At 40.2% G+C, this 20788-nt stretch overlaps 2 protein-coding genes across 2 annotated transcripts; both read right to left on the bottom strand.

The window, feature by feature from the left end:
- Positions 1–1101: 1101 nt before the first annotated feature.
- On the bottom strand, positions 1102–6882 carry cfl1 (cofilin 1). Its single transcript, XM_030766009.1, has 4 exons — positions 6795–6882; positions 2586–2884; positions 2399–2475; positions 1102–2255 (listed from the first exon to the last, which is right to left on the bottom strand). Exons 1-4 carry the CDS (start codon positions 6795–6797, stop codon positions 2137–2139), a joined length of 498 nt encoding a protein of 165 aa, XP_030621869.1. The 5' UTR covers positions 6798–6882; the 3' UTR covers positions 1102–2136.
- Positions 6883–7978: 1096 nt separating this feature from the next.
- atl3 (atlastin 3) lies at positions 7979–19540 on the bottom strand. Its single transcript, XM_030765896.1, has 14 exons — positions 19462–19540; positions 17400–17623; positions 16885–17019; positions 15054–15158; positions 14895–14945; positions 13963–14019; positions 12944–13036; positions 11646–11784; positions 11266–11393; positions 10986–11042; positions 10710–10781; positions 10093–10284; positions 9591–9830; positions 7979–9445 (listed from the first exon to the last, which is right to left on the bottom strand). Exons 2-14 carry the CDS (start codon positions 17601–17603, stop codon positions 9377–9379), a joined length of 1542 nt encoding a protein of 513 aa, XP_030621756.1. The 5' UTR covers positions 17604–17623; positions 19462–19540; the 3' UTR covers positions 7979–9376.
- Between the last annotated feature and the right edge of the window lie 1248 nt (positions 19541–20788).

A 20788-nucleotide genomic window follows, 5' to 3' on the forward strand; every position in this document is an offset into this window, starting at 1 on the left:
AAGGTGAAAATGCGAAGCACACACATGAGAAGGAGGAATGCTATCAGTACTATTTTCCCAATCTGTTATGAAGAATCAAACCTATCACAAAGATTATCATAATTATATTATCACGAAATTATTTTGCTGTAAATGACTAGGTGAGAATATCCACATTTTACACAGTGTTATGCACAAATTATTTTTTAAACTACCCGATGTGTTCTTATTTCTTTTCAGTTTGTTTGACTTTCAAATTAATCGGTAATTCAGGACATTTGGGTGAACAAGGAGTGACGTCACTGCCAAGGTTAATGATTACGGTTTGCTCCTATGAATGAGCGTCATTAATGTCTGCTGCCCAAGAATCAGACTTCAATAAACATGGTTATTTATAATGCTGGAAAATGGCGACTGCTGCCCCCAAGTGGGCTAAAAAAAAAAGACCCCGTACAAAACTATCACAACATGGCTGAAAGCCGTTTTTCCAGCTTGGTGATGAAAGGGACAATATCAAAATCAGATTGTCACAATAAACAAATCTGCAGAATAACCTAAAAATACATCATATCGCACACACGAGCCATGTACAACGGTTTGCTTCAGAACAGAAACTAAGGACTATTACAACGGTAACCATTTAATTACTTGAAATATCCAGTAATATTGTGAATAATCATAAATCGCTGTGTATATAAATATACACAGTAATATGCTGGTGATTTCTAATATTTTGTTATTTTAGCCAAAGCGACTTACAATCAGTGCATCAGTCGGATTACTAATACCTCATGAACAGAGATCACAATAAGATTGAGCGTCAATTTACTCCTTGATATTGCGCCCCTGGAATACTTTGACAAACACAGATACAAGACGAGGTTTTTTTTTTTAGGAAAGGGAGGTTAGGCAGTGGGGGACAGGTGGGTTCTAAAGAGGTGGGTTTTCAGTTTCCTGCGGAAGATGGTAAGAGAACACACCCATAACACACCATTTCCAGATCTAGACATCTATGTGGGGGGTGGGGACATTTGCAGCAGCAGGAGGAGGTAGACATTATCATTTCCTATGACACTTCTGTAATAAAGGACTTGTCAACACACAGACCAAAAATGGACTGTACTTGTTTAGTGCCTTTTTTTTTATTAGAGATAAGGAGACGATACAAAACATCATTACCATCCATTACCACTCTATGCTCTGTACACAGGCTGTTCACAGAAATCGCTCCCATCTTTCCTTCATTCCACTCAATTCATTAACAGACTTCAGACCCACTGGATACTGGATTTTACAAGTATAAGGAATGTGTTCAGCTTCACCAAATGTCATGGTTTTTTGTTTTTTACTTATTTAAAGCTGGAAATGGAAATGTTTGCAAATAAGTGCTGGAATCATAAAAACACTTGGAATTTGCAAGCTTAAAACAAATGTTTGGAGGAAAAAAAAAACAAAAAAAAAACCAAACAAACAAAAAAAAAGTGTTCCCAAAATTGTCTCAATAAAATTTGTGCGATCCATCCTTATTTTTATTTATTTTTTTAAGTTTTAAAGTAAATTTTCATTCTACTCCTAGCCTCAACTACACATATGTACTTAGAAAAACATAACTAGAAGTTTGGCAAAAGAAAACCATTTGAATGTGTGAGTGAGTGTGTGTACACAAGTATGAAGAGAATTTTGCTGGATTGAGAGTTGTCTGAATTGTAATGGTTGCTGGCCAGTCTCAATTTCTCCTGCTCGCACTCTATTGGAACCCAGAAAGAACAAAAACCTGCTCACCACACATTTACAGTTTTTGAAGTTTTGTTTTCATAATCATCTTCCTTCAATTTAAAATCATCGTCCTCCATCTGGTTTTTTTTTTCCGTTTGTTTTTGTTTTTTTTTTTAATTTTTACATTTTAAGATGTCATTTTTTTTTCTCTTTTGTGTTTGTTTTTTTTTGTTCTTTTAATGTACGTGTGAACTGGAATGACAGCCTACGTTTTTTTTTTTTCCTTCCTTCATGGAGTTTTGAAAACTGTCGCTTTCACCCAACACCCCCACCCCACCCACTGTATTTCCCGCCCCTCCAGTCCAACAAATCAATCCGGCCCTCCCCCACCGCCCTACCAACGTTGGAATGAACAGCTATAACCCCTCAAACACATCAGCCTCAATCGTTAAGGGGCTTCCCTTCCAGAGTGATCACCGATGAACCGCCCAGTTTCTCAGCCAGGGTCTTTCGGTCTTTGATGTCGTCCAAACCGTTGACTTGCCACTCGTGCTTGATACCTGGGGGGTGGGGGGGTGGGGGGGAGATAAACAAATGTATAAAAGGTCAGACACAGCGAAGGGAATGTAAATTGAAATTCCATTACGACAGAGTCATGGTTTTTTAATTCGGAAACTGCAACGTCAACACCTGAGACGCTCACCTGTGAACTTTTTCTTGATGGCATCCTTGGAGCTAGCGTAGATCATCTTGCTTTTCAGAGGGGCACTCTCTGGAGCCCTAAATTACAAAGAAAGAGAGAAAAGTTCGGAAACGATTAGCGATATTCCTCCAAACACTTGGATTACTACAGCTTTAACCGTTACAGCGCAGGAAAAAAAAAATCTTACCAGAAGATGAAAACCAGGTCCTCCTTCTTGGTCTCCTTGGTTTCGTAGGTGGCATCATACAGAGCGTAGCGGCAGTCGTCGGGCGGCAGCATCTTGACGAACTTGAGGTAGGGGTCACCCTCATCCCCTACCAGGATCTCGCGCCCCTGTTCCATGATGATCTTCTGCTTGTCAGGGCTGAGGCAGAAGAGCACAGCCTTCTTCCTCTTCTTCTTCTCGTCCTCGTTGGCCTGAGCCTTACGCACCTTCATCTCGTTGAAGATGGTCAGCACGCTCTCTTCCACTGTAACTCCGGAGGCCTGAGCGGAAAACGGAGATTAGGTCACGTGTCCGTTCAACACAGTGTCTTTCAGAGGCTCTCTTTGCTAATAGGCTAAAGACCTGTGTGAGACTGAGTAGGAATCTATAGGGATTCCCCATAGATAAACAGGTACTCTTAAATGTGTCTCGAGAATGTCGCACTTGACTGAGAAACTACTTTGATGTTATATCTGTGTCTTGACTGCAATGACATCAGTGGCAAAGCTGATTCTGCACAGTCAGAGTGCAGCCTCGCATAAAACACCAACACAGGAGAAACACAATGACGCCCAGAGGAGGTCTGTCTGGTCTTGCCATCTATCACGCCACAAACGCTCCACACTTCAAGGAAAGCGGATAAAGAGAGTCAACAGTAGAGGCAGCAGGGAGGGTCTGACTTGCCATTACAGGATGTGGAGAAACTTAACCGGGGGAAAAAAAAAAAAAAAAAAGAAAGAAAGAAAAAAGTAGCTAGCTATCTAGAAAATGGTAACGTCGAGTCATCTTTGATGAGGCTCAACTAGGTTAGAAGCAACAGGCTCTGCCCGAGATCCAATGAGAAGGACGCCGATCCTGTACAAAGCACTATTGTTGGCCGGTCATGTGACTGCCACACACCGAGTTATTCAGTGAGAGACATTAGAGCTGAAAGGAAGGAATACTACTTCCTCAAACTGTCTGTGACGCAATCGCCAACAAGCATAAAACGGGCAGTTGTGTAGATAAGGTGGGTTTGGCCGTTCATGGATCATTACGAGCAGTGGAAAAAAAAAAAAAAAAAAAAAATCTAGGCACTGACAATGCAAAGATAAGATGAGGTCCAAAGTGTTTGTCAGTCAGTAGACGCGAAAAACAATACATAAAGGTTTCGATACGTGTATAAAAAAAAAGGGGGGGGGGGGGGGGGTTGGGGGGCATCTGCAGAACAGTGGCCAGTAAAAGCATTGATATGGCGAACAGAAGCCGCCGTTTAAGGGACGTGAAGCTACAGCCTGCGTTAGAGCATGGGGTTTCAGATATTAACAAAGGCCCTTCTGTCAAAATCAAAACGGCCTGAGTCAAATCACCCTCATAAACTCGCTCAGGTCTTCTGATTTCCATTAGCACATGCAACAGGAACCAGAAAAAAAAAAAAAAAAAGACCCAGGACAAAGGCCATTTCAAAAGCATACCATGCCTCTCAAACTGTCACGAAGCCTGGTTCTTTTCCCCCCCATCCTCCCAAACAGGCCTGTTCTTTCACATTACAATACATAGACAGAGCGCTAGACTTCACGGAAGGTAATCCTTCAAGGTAAAATGACACATGTAAACTGATTCCAGTGTTCAGTGTCGGTTCAGCCACCGAATATCCCCCAGTATCATATTTGTGAAGGGGGAGGTGGGAAAAAAAAAAAAAAAGGCCCAATAAGCACTCGCAGATCAGTGTGGCTTCAGGTTCTGAAGGGCCAAAGCCGTGTCTGACTGACCCACTTAGAAGGAATGTGTGCATACAGGGTGTGGGTGGTATTAACATAGGGTGTGAATGAAAGGCCTGGCAGGAAAGGGTACGTCCAGACTCATTTTGACAAAGTCTTGGGAGGTAAGAGTTTGCCATCTGTACTGCTTCTGCTTCCTGGGCAGGTTCCAACTCTGGCCACACTCTTAAGTATGACACAACAGAAAGTAGTGCGGAGACACAAAAGAATCCTGTAATATTGTCTATTACATAAGGCATCATAGCGTATTAGTGCAGCATTTTCCCCCCCTTCAACAGGGAACAATTGTAACTTTAGTCAAAGGCATAACTACCTAAAAGGCTGACGAAAGGAAATGGTATTCCTATAACTACCTGGGTAAAACAATACGGGTTACAAGAGAGGTAGAATAATACATTACAAAAATGGTAAAAAAAAACACTCATTCGTGTCTATTCATATTATAAAACACTGCAGAACCTCACCAAATGCCAAAGTTCAAGTAAAAGAACATAACCGCATGCACGCACGCTGCTCTATGACATCACATCGGAGTACGGATGTTCACAGTTAAAAGACTTGGAGTGTGTTGAGACACATCAACCGCAATCATTTTTATATCGCGTTGTGTAAAGCCACAACGTCGTCTCACTACAAAAGAAGCCATCAAATCAGCACACGAATACAAACAATAAAAATAAAGAAGCTAAATGCGTTCCATTACATTAGCGTATGTCGTGACTGAAAACGTTGAAAAAGGAAAAAAAAACGACCACGACCAAAAAATCCAACACAAATTCAACTAATTTGAACGATCGCGGCTCTAAATAGCAGTAAAAAAAATCTACACGAAGCAAACATCGCGATCGATTTCTGTTCCTTTCGGAGGCATTCAGTGTCTACTCCAAGGGTAGCATGGAAGAACACCAAGACGGTTCTCACCGGAACCGGCATTTCCTCTGCAAGCCATCACACGTCTGTCCAGACAAGCATGCCGGTTTCAAAAAGAACTCATGTCGTAAGTGTTCACAGGAGCAAACTGAAACCCCGACAACTTCCTCCAATCTTTTTTTCTTGAAAGCTTTAGAATTTTTTTTTTTTTTTTAAACACAACTCCCTTTGATTACAACATTGCAACCAAAACAGAAAAATGGCTGGCTAAATTCAAACAAACGGATGAATAAAGCATATTTCCTAAACTCTCTTTTTGGACAAGGGGGCATTATCACTGCAAGCCGGGAGTCAAACATGACGTGATCACAGGATTCATCATTTATGCTGACCACGGTAGAACTGCACGCTGAATATGACCGTTGTATGAATAAAACTGCAGAAATAAAGAACAGTAACTGTATGGCTTGGTAAGATATACACAGTTCATCAGCCTCAACGTAGTGCTGGCCTACGTTGGAGCATGGCTGAGACCAGGAAGAACGAAGCTGTGCACAGTGCCTGACGACACACAAACGATCTTTCCTTTAGGCACGATATAATTTTACATTGCTGGATTATCGAGAAAGTCATTTGCAAATTAGGTCAATCTCTTTTACGGGTGACATGTGTCCAAATACTTCAAAGTCTGAGTCTAAATAAATTATTTCACACGGATATAAAAGAGCTTCGCTGTGCACTAACAATTAGGGTGGGGCCACGAATGCAGTCTTCGGACGTGGATTCAATAAGCCGCAAAAACACAACAAAATGTACCGATAAATATAAAATAACTTTAAAAATCAGCAACAAGTCACAGTTACAAATAAAAACTGTACAAGGATGGCTACAACAAAGAGTAAATTTTAGGATGCTTGAGATGACCATCTACAGACAAAGGACAGAGCCAAATTAACCCGCTATCTAGCATGAGGACCGCTAGCCTCGTTTCAATGGTTAGTCGAAATACATGGCGTTAGCAAGCTAAAGGGTCGGTTTGCGAAAGCGTAAGACCCAGAGGCGACAGACTTGTAAACTGCAATCATCGCACCTGCAAAAGATTTGAATACTTGACCCGAGGCCAGAAAAAATGCACTGCTGTAGCGCCTGTCTCGTCTAAACAGGCCTGAAGCAACGGAAATAATGGGAGAGTGAGGAAATGGCGCCAGTTGTTTTTGGGTCGTTTTTGCGTTTTCATTGCCTACTAACTCCTCAGAGCAAATACCAAATGTTCGACAACCTGGGAGAAAAAAAAATGCTAACATACGTATACCCCTTGTCTAAGACATCGATTAAATTGGTGGTAGGCATTTTTATTTTATATGCTAGACTGAATAGCTTAGCTACATTGTTGGTCCTGGTCGTCGCAGCCGAGAAAGGAGTCAACATACTGCTGATTATTTCAGATTGAAATTTTCCCAATACACACAAATAGCATTAAAATATTTACTCTAATCCACATAAAATCAAAACATCAGGTGCTGCTAACCAAAGGGCGCATAATTGTTAAATGTAGACATACCATAGTTGTATCTCTGTGTTAGTCGGCGTCTGGCTAAAAATTGAATGAGATGTGATGCAGTCTTTCGGTCGGGCACACTTAATACAACACACGGGCGCGCCCTCTTGCGCGTACATTACAGCGCTAGGGAGCGAGCATCGAGAGGGCCACGAGCGTTAGATAAGGAGTATGACGGGAGTTGAAGTCAAACAATACAGCGAATTTGATGGGATGCTGTAATATTTATACAGAGAATTGTTCGCACGCTATCTAAATGAAAAAAGTGATGCTTTTTAACGTCAAACAGGTGCCATTTGTCACAGCCATTATCAAAAGAAAGTGTACATATTTTATTTTCTTTAAAGTATGCATGGTGGCAAATTCTGGATTGTTTAGAATATCTGGTCTTTCATGGGTAACCTGGCAAAGTAACACATGAGTGATCGTTGATAAGGATCACTTTTGGTTAATAGCAAATGTGCACTGATGTCCTTTAATTTCATCTAATATATAAAACCTTTGCTGTCCAAACAAAATGACGTGATATCAGCTTTCCATCACTTCTGATGGCTTATAGTTGCTTAGGGCAAACCCTTTGTCTGTCTCAGCCCCTTTTTAAGGTTCGCTTAACTCGCTTCCAAATAAGGAAGCAAATGGTGACAGTCGTGAACGCGCATCATCCAATACGCGCACATCAGTCGGCTCGCGACTCCAATGACCATATAAGGAAACAAGGCCATTTCTATTCTATGGTGAAATTCACACAACACGCTAGAGGGAGTGTCTTGCAGCGGAAAGCGAACGTGCTTACAAACGAATCAGTGGACAGACAGAAGAGGAAGAAGAAAAATATGAGAAAGGGAAGATGAAGAGAAGAGTGGTAGACGTCACTAATATCAGGTTGAAATCGAAAACTAGCCACAGACCGTCGCTGTGGAAAAGATACGTGAGAAGTAGTCCATGAATTGACAACTACGAAAAAGGCTCGCTAATTGATGTGATATTCTGACCACCAAAATTAGCACATTATTGTGTAAATAGTAGCTACATTAGTAGCCATCCATAGCTTATGACACAAACAGAATAATGTTCTACTTTTGCAGTTCGGTGTTTCCAAACATAAGGAAATCCTGTTAATTAAGTACCAAAGTGAGAGAAAATGCTCAGTATATTACAGTTCATGCTTACAATTTTATTTTTGAAAATGGCATAAGAAATGTAACAGTACAATGCAGTAAAAAGAGGTGCAAATATAACCCACCCAACACTGGTCAAATAGGTCAGTTTACGTGTGGTCCTCTCAACAGTGGAACGAAGTAGGAATGCAAGGCCCTGAACAAAGGCTTTGACAACACGGAATGTGATGAAAAACAAACGTTGTAGAAAGCGTACAATGGACAGGGTAACATAACTACAGCGGGGCAGTGGTCTGCAGCTTATCACTGATAACTGTGTCGTCTTTTGGTTATGTCAGCTGCGTTTGTAGCGTAAAGAAAGGGTTGAAGTCATTCTTCAGTACAAATGCTCATCATGTAAACATCTCACAGCCAAACACAGTGATAGAATTCTCTGAGTACACAGAACTTTTTGGCATGACTTCATACTATAAAGTTTTCTTTGGAACATTTTCTAATCGTAACTAGTTAACACAAATGAAACAATCTTTCAAACAGATTAGAAAAAAACCCACCTCACTGACAGGTTGGATTTCAACTGAAATCCAAGATGGAATGTGATTGCTATGTTATTAACAGTGTTAGGTCAGACATGAAAGTTGGAGCAAATGATTAAAAGAGCATAATGAAACCAAATAGATTTTTTTAAGAGAAAAAAAACCCCCAAAACAATTTAACAAGAAAGCAAAATTCTGGATCACTCCTAATTGTAAACATCTCTGTCATTACCCCCGAGTTAAAGGTATAAAGACAGAATAATTCACGAACATACAAATCCTTGACACAGATATTTGATGCTTGTCAATGCTGCTTAATGAATTCCTAAATGACTTGGAAGAAAGTGGGGAATTACATGGAAAAAAAAAGAAACGAGATACACAAACAAGGCAAAAATAACCAATATTGAAAATAGCAGAATGAAAGCCCTATAAAAGTCACTTAGCACAGTTGCATTTCAATGGATATGTATCTAGCTTGAGCATTCATAACATCATAACGAAGATACATAAGAACATAGCCCTAGAAGAATATTGGAGAGTAATACTACTCAACCTTTTTGAGTTGAGACAAATGGTAAGATCTTGGGTATAGTTTTGGAAGGAGTACAATTAAATGTAATGGTCATTTCAGCCTCAAAGTGCCTAGCCCTTCTGCCACAATTTCAACTGTCCCTGATATTATAAGCAAGCTGGTGGTTTCATAGTTAAATATTTGTTACTGGGAGGTTGCACTGTAATTACAAATGAAACGATATTTAGTTTTGACTTCCTGACTCGGGGTTTTGTTTGTTTGTTTATTTTACACTGAATTTTAAGTGCTGTGCAAAAACAAGTGTGTTATGTGGTGGTGCTCTGTCATTGGTTTTGGGCTTCTTGTGCTTGTTGTGCAGTCTGCATCGACATCTGTTTCACTCATCTTTAAAGCTGCCTAGCTGGATTTCTTCTCTTGTGCGGTCACTTGACCTTGACCTCTGGTCTTATTCAAAATATCTGTTGCCTGAAAGAAAGACATGAAAAGAATTGAACAGAAATATTTCAAAAGCCAATTAACAGTACTTTCACTGAATATATTTAGAGGAGAGATACTTCAGGAAACCTTGAATATAAATCTGAGATGTTCACACCCCCCCCTCCCTCTTCACCTGCTCTAGTAAGACTCCAGCTGCCTGGTCAATGGCTGTTCCGACGGTTCGGTACTGGCCAGAGTAACGGATGAAAGCCCAGGTGAGCATGGCAATCATAGCCAGGCCAACCATACAGTCACACGCAAAGGCAATGGTGCTTAGACCAATGAACAGCAAGAGTCCAGAGAGCACGTACAGGAAGCACACCAGGACAAAAAGTACAGCCGGCGTCCGGAAAGCACTGAAAACGTTCTTTGACTGAAATAAGCAAACATAGTATTTTACAGTTTTAAGGTTACTGAACCAGACAAATATATATGTATGTATATATATATATAAGTTGACATTTATGAAATTAGAACGCTTAACAAAATATGAGGACAAATTTCATTGTCAGCAATCCTGGGAAAAAAAAAAATACATATTAAAGATGACTAGCAATGAAATTTCACTTCTTCGTAAGAGGTACGTTTTGCGTGGTTCTGCTTAAACACTCTTTTGAGTGTTCTCAGCGTCTCACCTCATTGTGTTTGCTAAAAGATTCCCACAACTCTCCAAGCTCTGAGTCCAGCTGTGCTTGGTAGCGGTCGCAGAATTCTTGACCTCCCATCTTTTTGGTGGAGGAGAAGTGGTGGAGAGACTCACGGAAGAAGAAGTTGTGCTTCTCCTCTAAGGAGTCAGGGGAAACGTAAGGCAGGTCTCCACCACAGATCTGACAAGAGAGTCAAAAGTCACATCCACAGAGTTAAAATCAACAAAGACAATAACAGGGGCAGGACCACTTGAAACACATGTTTACAACAAGTTCAGTGATAAAAACAGGAGTATAGTACATGTGTTCACACACCAAATACCCTGTCCTTTTCAACCCACACTAACCCAGAGATTTACCCACTAAGCCACAACAGGTATGCCCCTCAAAACCATACTGAAGTCTGAAATGTTAACTTTTTAGGTTTTAGTATATTTGTTGAAGCACTAAGCTTAAAGAAGAAAAAGAAACTTGAGTTATAATTAGACGTCTCTGAACAGGTCATGGACAGACAAAATGAAGTCTCTCTTTACGCAACTGATGTAACCTTTGGTGTGGCAGTGTTACATAATGGGTAATAAGTAGATTTGAGGTCACATACAAACCTTCTCCATATTCTTGTAGTAAAGGTCCTTTGCTGAAGCCACAGCAGCCAAGTTATTGGCCTCTGCAGTAGCCTTAAAGAGTCAAGCCGCAGTCTTTGTTATTAATCTTTAAGGATGTCATCAGAAAAACTTCTCTCAGTCTACAATGTCCCAAGTTTTTAAGCCTAAATTCTTTCCATCAATCTACCAACATATTATTCCCCAACCCTATTCCCTTCAAAGTGTTTAAAGTCATTCAGTGTGTCAAATATAAAGTGAAAAAGGAGACATGTATACCAGCAGCATGGACTTTGGGTGGGGCAGGTCTTCCCCCTGGTATATCTTGATGTAGGCCTGAAAACACATGTAGAGCAATACTGTCATTAAACTGTGCAATAACTATAAATCACTCTCCTGATTACTACATTTGGCAGTCTAACACTCATTCAGGAAGTGCTTTATTTTTTGTCTCAGTCTGGATCGGTGTGGAACGACATAACGCGCTCTCTAAAAGTGGCTAAGTTAACAATGGTGAATTTTCTGTGCGTGCAACAGAGTCTAGGGGTGCTCCGTTCACCTTAAAGTACTCCAGCAGGCCTCGGCAGGTGACTTTGTTACCATTAATCTCTTTCTCAGCCAGCCTATCAGGCTCCAGTAGTGTTGAGATGAGGTGACGCAGCTCCTCCTTAAATTCTGGAGCCACATCTGAGATGTCAACAAACAAGCAAACAAACAAACAAACAAAACATTAAATTACTCAAACAAAAATGAATAAGGTCACACAGTTAAGTGAAGATTTCTGGAGCAAAAGGAAAGGGACATGAAAGAGAAGCGAAAGCAACCAAAACAGGATTTCTCTACCAAATTAGGAATGATAACACACAGAAATCAGTGGATACAGCAGAGAGACAGAGAGGAGAGTATGTGGGTAAAGTCCCAGTTAGGCATATACGGTACCGCTGAGCTGTCCCCGGAACGAAGGGCTGGTGGCGACCTTCAGACCAGGGTGGGGCAAGAGGAAGCAGGAGATGGAGGTGAAACAGGAATGAATGTGCTCCCTCACTGTCTGTAACTCCTCATGGTGCGTCTCCTTCACCTATAAAACAATCATACCAAGAGAAGTGACTACTTACACACACACACACACACACACACACACAATTCATAACACAATACTGTATCATGTTAACTTGGAATCAAATACAAACACACAATTTAGAGAGCACTGAAGAATGTGTTAATGCTCAAACAATTTCTCTGGGGACGTTTTTAAGTTTTTGTCACTCTCTCTCATCTGCACTTTGTGCTTTTGAGTTTTTGCTGTGTAGTATTTTTTAAAAAGAAAAAAAATGCACACCCAGTCAAGCTGTGTCTAAGATTTCTTTTACAATGATAGGGTAGCACTTGTATCTGTGCTTTCATCAGACACCTGGAGTGAGCTGAGATTTGACTCTAACTATCAGCTCCCATCCACCTGATATGCATAAGGTACTCATAAACCAGCAGCAATGGCACACTGAGGCAGTGTTGGGCATAATGTCTGCAGATAGAACAGGGCTGGTTTAGAATTTTACTGAATTTCTAAGTTCTTATCAAATAACTTGTCCTATCACTGCAGTTGTACTATTCCATTTCATGTACTATACCATTTCCAAATTCTTATAAGTTTAACCTGCAAGATTTCCAGCCGCTTCACATAATCCTGATAGCTGTGTTTTTTTTTTAAAACAACAACAACAACAGTTTGTTTTGTTTACAGCATTTTTTACAGAGTACACAACACTACCACTACCTGTACCGAGGTAATATTCGTGATGCCATCCTTTATTTGAAAAGATCTCTTGTGACAAAGACCTCAGAAATGTATTACTCACACATGGTTTGAAGACAAAAACAAAAACAGCCTAGAACTCCACCCATTAATCCATATTTTGGATTAACTGTAATACTACATAAGCACCAGTTCCAATATGATCCTATTGAGCACTAATCTTCCGTAAGGTTTAAGAGGGTGTGGAACGCATGAACACAGGTTTTCTGACAGGAGTTGTTTTAAAAAGAAAAAATTCCACTAATTGACCGCACTATGAATCTGTAAAGTTCTATTATTAGGTTGTAGCCAACTATTTATGTCTCATGATCCCACACTAGTAAAGTGTTGACGTCAGTATTGAATACCTTAAAAGGGTAAAGGGGGATGTTTTTCAGCACATGCGCGGTAACAAAAACTGCGCGCACGGCAGCTCATCTTTTACCTGAAGACGTTTGTCCAAGAACTCTTGTCCTCCTTTAAGGCCGTACTTATACTCATAGGGGAAACTCCAATCTCTGATCAGGAACATGAGAGACTGTAAGCAGAGAAGACATGGAGGTATTAAAGCGGAGAAATACATTCAGGAGTGCCGTTAAGCGCAAACAATGGAGAAGTGACATGGGTACCAATGAACAAGAAGTCGATTTGAGGAGAAAAAAAAAAAAGGTCCTGTAACAGGAAGGCATTCTTGCAGAACCAATGTAGAAATAGGTATGCAGTCATGAACATAATAACAATGTACAGAATGGTTTTCCTTCTTCTTCTTCTCAAAAAAAAAAAAAAAAAAAAGAAAGAAAAGTTGTTGTTGTTGAACATAGATTTTCCCCACCCTGAGGCTGCAGAAGGTTGTGGAGTTCCTAAATGGGCATATGACAGCCCTAGTTTCCCTCCCACACTGCACTGTCTAAGCTGGACTACGGTGAGGGCATCCATCTGCTCTTGTAGACAGAGAGTGGACCAGTTCCAAGAGATTATCTGGACAGCTTTTAACGACTTCAAACCCATTTCAGTAACCACTTCTCATTCTTACAAGGACACAATGAAATGGGATGCTATTGCTAACTGATATTGTTTAGAAACACATCAGATGTTTAACATTTTCTCAGTTTTTCGGTCTAATTATTGGTGCCTCTGTGAGTCAGTAAATGGGGCAAAGGCAGTCCACTGAACCATTCTGCATGGCATATTGAGTTGGGAAAGCTGAAAGTTTTGTTTTTTTTTGTTTTAGCTGGAGAGAGAGCCATTAAATCAGTGAAAAAATATTTACTTTTGTACACATCAAAGATTTATGCATAATCAAAATCAGATGATAAGCTAATAAAAAATATATACGGAAATGATTTGAGGAATATCTAAAAAGTAAAATATGCATTTAAATGCATTGCTTAAGACAATATTAACAGCGGTCCTGTTGTATCATATTTCTACTGATTTCAGAAATCCATGTGTAATTGATTGTACCTGGAACGGCTTCAAGAAGATTTCGTCCATAGCCAAGCGACCGTATTCAGTAAACAACTGCAAACGAGCAGAAGAGAAAAGAGTCACAGACCACACTCAAACTCCAGCTCCTCTGAGCTGATACTGTATGAGGAGTCATAGAGTTTCAGACGGTAACAAAATGATCTGACTGATGTTATTGTGCGGCAGGGCACTGGGTGAAGTACCTCATGCGTTTAAAACGCTTTGACACTTTGATATTATTTTAACAGTCATACTTAAGTAGACACAGCAGTACACAGATGCATGGCAGTATAAATAAACAGAACAACCATATCAGTCCACAGTTTTTATCTCACATTCTTCTGGAGGCCAGTGTTGCGGGCACTGAGTGTGAGTGCATCATGGTGAGTGATACATGTTTATCACCAAAATGTACGACGAACGTCACGACGCCTGTTTTTTTTTTTTTTTGTTTGTTTGGTTTTTTTTACATGTTCTGTAACGCTTTAGTTTCACAATGTCGAGGAGAAAGCAGGTGCACTTTTTTTTTTTGCAATGTCATACTGAGTGCTGTGCAGTCAGACTTTACAGTGAAACACTAGACGTTCTACAGCATGTAGCAGCTGGCGGTACTCACAAACTGTAAATGTTAAAATATGACTTACCTCATTCACAATTCCTTGTTTTTAATTTTTGGCTGTATGCACTTTAAGCCTTTATTACAAAACACAGAATTGTGTGTATATGCTTGTGTGTCTGTGTGTGTGTGTGTGTGTGTGTGTGTTTACCATTCACCATTTCACCATTCATTATACGTATGTTAAAGGTGTCATGATTCCCCTGTTTATTCGACTATATATTACTGTATATATATGTGTTCAGTTCATCCCCCTTCAGAAATACATGCCCCTGACTTCTCAGGGATTTGAGTCTTAACTACACGGACAGACCTGCAGTTGCTGAAGATCATCTTCCTGAATATTCTGTGAGAGGTTGTAGATCTATCAAAAAAAAAACAAAAAAAAAAACAGAAGCTGTGTTAATGACAACACATTCCTTTCTACGCTCTCTAAGGTCGATTCTGAGCATTGTTCTGATGCTGAGGGTACCTGCATGGAACTGGTCATGGTGCTGAGAGCGAAGATTGTAGCACAGTCCTTCACAGTGGACTGGTTATCAAATGCCCCCTGTGTGTCCATCAGCAGCACTGCCACCTAAAACAACAGAACAAATCGACATAACCCTTCAGTTTGCCCAGCGTCGGCAGAGCTGCAGATGTCATCCTGTTTTTTTTTTTTGTTGTTGTTCCACCTTTATCTTCCTAATTGGAGATGCCCAATTAGCTGCACACAGAGATCACGTCAGTCAGGTTGAGATGAGGCTGGTACATGCATATATTTCCATATTTCCAAAGTATAGATTACATAGCATTGTCAAGCAATGCAATTCACTTGTAGGGAGAGTGCTATTTGCCTCACTCTACCAGAAGGTACATGAGTACCTGACTGTCAGTGACCACTGTTACTGAGAACAGGGAGGAGGGACCCTGGCTGACTCACCAAGCCGAGGGAACCTGACAAACTTGTGCTGTTATGGTCTGCTGGCCACAGACAGCAAGCACAGCACAGCCGGGCTTTGAGCCATGTTCTCTTCATCCTCTTTTTGAGATAATTCCATATAAAATCAAAACGTAAAACAAACTGGCTGCTTTGACCTTGCCCTTTTTGGGTTTTTTTGATGAAATTGTCCCATCACGCTAAACCAATTCCAGACAGTGGAATTGTGAATTTCAACGACCGACCGACCCGGAAGAAACAAATGCTTTTAAACTACACTTTTTTCAGTATAGTTCAGGGAATTTTGGATGATGGAAATACTGGCTTTGCATTTTGATGAAGTGCGCATTCAAAGATAGAATGTCTAATGTCTGCAAAAACACACTCCTTGGTATCACTTCTGCATATTTAGAGAAACCAGTCTGGATTTCTGAATGCTTTGCCTTGAAAAAAAGAAACAACAAAAAACAAACAAAAAAAAAAACAAGTAAAGGCCTTTTGAAAGATTCTATACCATTTTTGCTGGTGGACCCTCCTTCCTAGTTCACTGCAGTGAAAGGAAACGAAACCTATCTTGCCAACCATTACTTTCCTCACATCTTTGCAGTGATAGAATGACAGTGTCAAGTATGATGTCTCTTTTGGGAGCTTTCTCTCCTTGATTCACTGGTATTACTTGTTCTTCCAATATGGCTTTTGCTGTCCTTGTTGCGAGTTATGCTCTGTGGAACTCAGCTAAAGCTCTTATAATAAATCATACAATGAGAGAGCTGGCAGAATCAGGACTTTTTTTTTTCCTTTTTCTTTCGACACTTAATCTTTTACCTGGACCACAATTGATTACCTGGACCACAATTAACCCTGAGCATTTTGTTTTGATAGATTCACTTTCCCCCCTATTGGTGCCTCAGGGAATACCTTCATCAGGTCATCTTTAAACTGACACTGAGCACAACACACATTTTTCCAAGAGATACAGACAAAACTATAAACTTCAGTATATGTGAAAATAAAGACAACCGGACTGCCAGTGTTTTTGTGGATAATTATAGTCACAGGTGAACAAATAAATAAATAAAATGTCTCATTAGCATATTTCTTTTTATGTGCCAGAAAAGGCTACATCATTTGAAAGCCCCTGTTTGTAATACCGAAAAAGACAGTAAAATAATCTTCCTGTGAAAAACATGTTGGCCACCTTTACATCCAAATGGAATAACCATCTCAGTGCATAAATCACAGTCCAGACATATTGTCCATTGGTTCTGCTGATATTGCACAGTACATGTATCATATCATCATTCAGTACAGCCGTGAGTCCTCCAAATTCTGACGCCGTAATGACTGAGCGTCTGAGCGATTTGACAAAGTGTGGAGGTCTTACCTCTGTGCCGTCGGACTTCTGCACGATGAAGACTTCGCTCCAGAGCTGGATCCCTGTGGTCTCTGGCTCTGAGCCTCCCCTCCAAGAGAAACCTGTCAGGGGTTCATCTTCCTTTCCCAGCCAGTCTTCTTCGGGCTAAATGGAGGAGAGAGTAAAAAGGTGGAGAGGAGAGGAAGACAAAGAGGAAAAGAAGAACTGCTCTCTACTGGACATGTTGCACAACACCTTAGTTGATCGCATGTCAATAGTGAATCATTATAACATTGTTGTGAGTGATTTCAACTCCATATGCCATATACATCTGCTTTTATATTTTGAATATATAATAGATATTATATATTATATATATTTTCTGGCAGAAAGACGAAGACGCGGGAAACCGACTCACATTTACTCAGCGTAGTCTGTAACACAAGTTCCACTGACCCCAAAATGAATACTGACACATACTGTACAACAATAACAACGCTCTTGCTCACAAACTAGATGTGAACGTTTGTTTCCGGACGACTCACCTTCTTGTACATGTATCGGAGCATAAAGTCCAGAAGGAAACTCTTGCCCTTCCGGAAGGCGCCGGCAACGGACAGCACCACCACATGCTTGTCTCGGACGTGGGGTGCGAGCAGAATCCGTTCCAGTGCCCCCGTATCCAAGTCATAGGAATGGTCTTCCTTGTTTACAGTCACTATTTGGACTGGACCAGCCTCACTTCCCATCCTTATTCCACCAGTGCTGACTGCATGAGACAAAAGCTTTAATGTCAGGATCAATTACAGTTGCAAAAGACAAAAAACCAAACTTCGACAGAAAAACACATACTGGACTGAGAAGGAATTTCAATCAGTTGAATTTTACTCAGTTCCAGTAAAATTCAACTGATTCATTTTTGAGGGCGGGGGGGGGGGGGGTTATAAATTAACTACAGCTGAAAAAAAAAAATCCCAAAAAACAAAACTGATCACAAGTTAGACCAGACACACCAATCCTAGGTGTATCAACAATTTATACTCAGAAAAGGACACATGAAGTCACTTGACTGAGCTCTCCATTCATACAGCAGGGAGTGAGTGAGTGGAGAACCCCCTGTGAGTTTTTCCATGAGTCGTGCTTACACCTTATTGGGCTGAAAGTGGTTACTAGAGTAGTTACTTCAAAACATTTCCACGTACTGTTCCAAACACTGTGAGACCACACAACCCCTGCTGAAATACAAGCAGGACTGAATCTCTTTGGTAAAATGTGTTGTAGAGGCCCAGTTGAGAGGGTAATGCCCTGTTCCAAGCACAGATTCCTTAGCCACTGAATGAACGAGCCCCTTTGTTACTGTTATCCTGACTGCCTTCAGCCCACGGCAAATAAATACAATCAACAGTGCTAAGAAATCATGCAAACGAAATCGATTTGTGCAATTATGCACAAAATTTCCATCTAATACATCTGCGCACTCCCTGTCTTTGAGAAGAGCAGGCCAATACTTCATTATTAAAGAATTATTGTTAGTTATCTATCTTCAGAGCCTATAATGAACAATGGCTATAAGAAAAAGGTGTGGTACACATGATTTTGAAAGGGAAAATACCATACATTTCTCACTGGTGAGTCTGTATGTAGTACCGTGGAATATTACACGGAGCTACGTAGGAGTACATGAGGAGTTGCCTATTACTTGCATTCTACCACCACGAATCATGGCCTGAACAAGAATTACGAAAACATCACTACGAATGTAACAAAAGCTCGTCACACTGTCTGTGAAAAAAGAATGCAAAATATTCGAAAAAGCTTCACGCACCTGTCCTCCTGCATCCACCTTAGAGAAATTAAGTACCTTAGAGAAATTAAGTTTTTCTTTCTGTCACAGTGACGTTTTCGAACAAACTCATGGATTATCGACTAAGAGCTGGAATACACTGTGTAAAAATATATAATCTGTGGAAAAAATAAATTGTCAATCCAAACAAAACCATCAAAGTGCACGCGACTGAATTACAGCCCAACACTCCAACGTAAAGACATGTGGAACCAACCTGTGGCTCCATTAGTGTTTAGACAACACGAGCTGACGATAACTGAGCAACAAAGACAACAGTACGCTTTTCAGTGAACATTAAAATGACAACCTAGCTCCAGGCTTGATTTTGGACTGCTAACTGAGCGCCGTTAATTGTACAGTTAAGTAATTAACACAGTTGCAGAATACACAATACTTCCCTCATTCCTTGACATTTTTCTTGGCTAATGTCCATAATGAGGCCATGGGTGTCTCGTAGTACAAAGTAGTTCAAGGCGGATAGGGAAAAGCGCAAAACAAGAGGGTCGGATCATGTTAAGAAATAAAGCCAGTGACTAGCCACCCATTTACAGCTACCCCGAAAGATGCACTACCGTAAGATGCTGGCTACTAAGATCAGTTTCTGTGCAGGGCAAAACTGCACTATTGCTGCTGTTACTTAATAAGTGTCACTACAGTGCCAGGAGCCAGTTTGAAAAAAATTCGGTTATCATGTCATAGTGTGAATTCAAGACAGAGAAAAGATAGCTCCATTCCGAAAATAACCATTTCATGTTAGCTACCTTAGTTGGACTTCAGTCAGTGGACGCCGCTCCTGTTTATAAAAAAAGTCTCAGCAATGAAAATAAACATATGCTGTAAAGTTTTCCCAACTATGAGTCAGTTGACACTTCCCATAAACCAGTTGCCCTCTAGGAATTGTAGTACATTAGCGTCACACTTACATTGAAGTGCGGCACATTACAACGACAATTCCCACAAACCTCCTCTGACGTATTGGGGGAAATTCTTAAGTATGGGAGATGAAGTTCTACAAATCTTTGACGAATGCGGAATCGTGCACTGCCTACTGTCCCTAGTTGTTGGCATGTGTTTAATATACTTTTATTGATTGTCTTTATTATTGGCATTAATTTTTTATTTCTCCGACTAGCCGGGAATTAATAACTTAGAACCCTCACATACGGTTTTAAATTTGTCAGAACCTGTCAAACCTCCCATGACAGGCGTTGCAGTTAAGAAATCTTTGAAGACGTTTTTCTGGTCTGGCAAGACCAAATCTGTGCGGTCTCCGGACTAGGGCGAGTCTTAAGCCTGTTTATTTGTTTATTCAGAATCTCTCAAAAACAGCATTCAAAGTCTATCCAGTTTATGACTGCAGGCTGTTGTTTTCCCTGAGATAATTTGTCATTTAATAATATATTGTCTTGATCACATATATAAAGAACAGTTCAGTTTTTTTGTTTTTTTTTAGAGATTTCTTTATTGCCAAATGAATTACCAAAGGTGAATTACTTCTCAAGAGAGAAATGACAGAGAAAAATACATTTCTTTTTCATAAAACCTCTATATACAAAATGACTTGCTGACACAAATTTATTATTCACATAATGTTAGACTAGAAACTAAACGCTAAACACCTCAAAAGTACTTGGTCAATCATCCACTAGGAACAAGGAACACGGATTAGACATTAAAACCCCTGAAAACTGGAGTGGATGTAATGGCAGTTCATCTTGATAGTCTCTAAAACACAACTTGGTGCAATAACATGCATGAGCGTGTGTGACACTGTACCATCAAAACACAAGGAACTTGATTCTCAAAGGAAAAGGAAAAAAAGTCTTTGAAACGCAGCTCATCTACTCAAATACTCAAAGAGTGAAAGATGTAAAATAAAATAATTTTTGAAGTGCAATACATATTGCTTGTTCTCTTTACCAAACAGGAACAGTGCTGTTGATCTGTAAGTTGAAATGAATGTCTTCATTAATCAGTGCATTGTATTGAGTGGCTTACAACTGTGTTACACACAACACTATGATAGCATGTTGAATTTCAGGCAGTGTAAAAGTAGCATCAAAAAAAGTAAAATCTGAAGATACCCAT

Source organism: Chanos chanos, chromosome 2, assembly GCF_902362185.1.
Source record: "Chanos chanos chromosome 2, fChaCha1.1, whole genome shotgun sequence".
Classification (NCBI taxonomy): domain Eukaryota; kingdom Metazoa; phylum Chordata; class Actinopteri; order Gonorynchiformes; family Chanidae; genus Chanos; species Chanos chanos.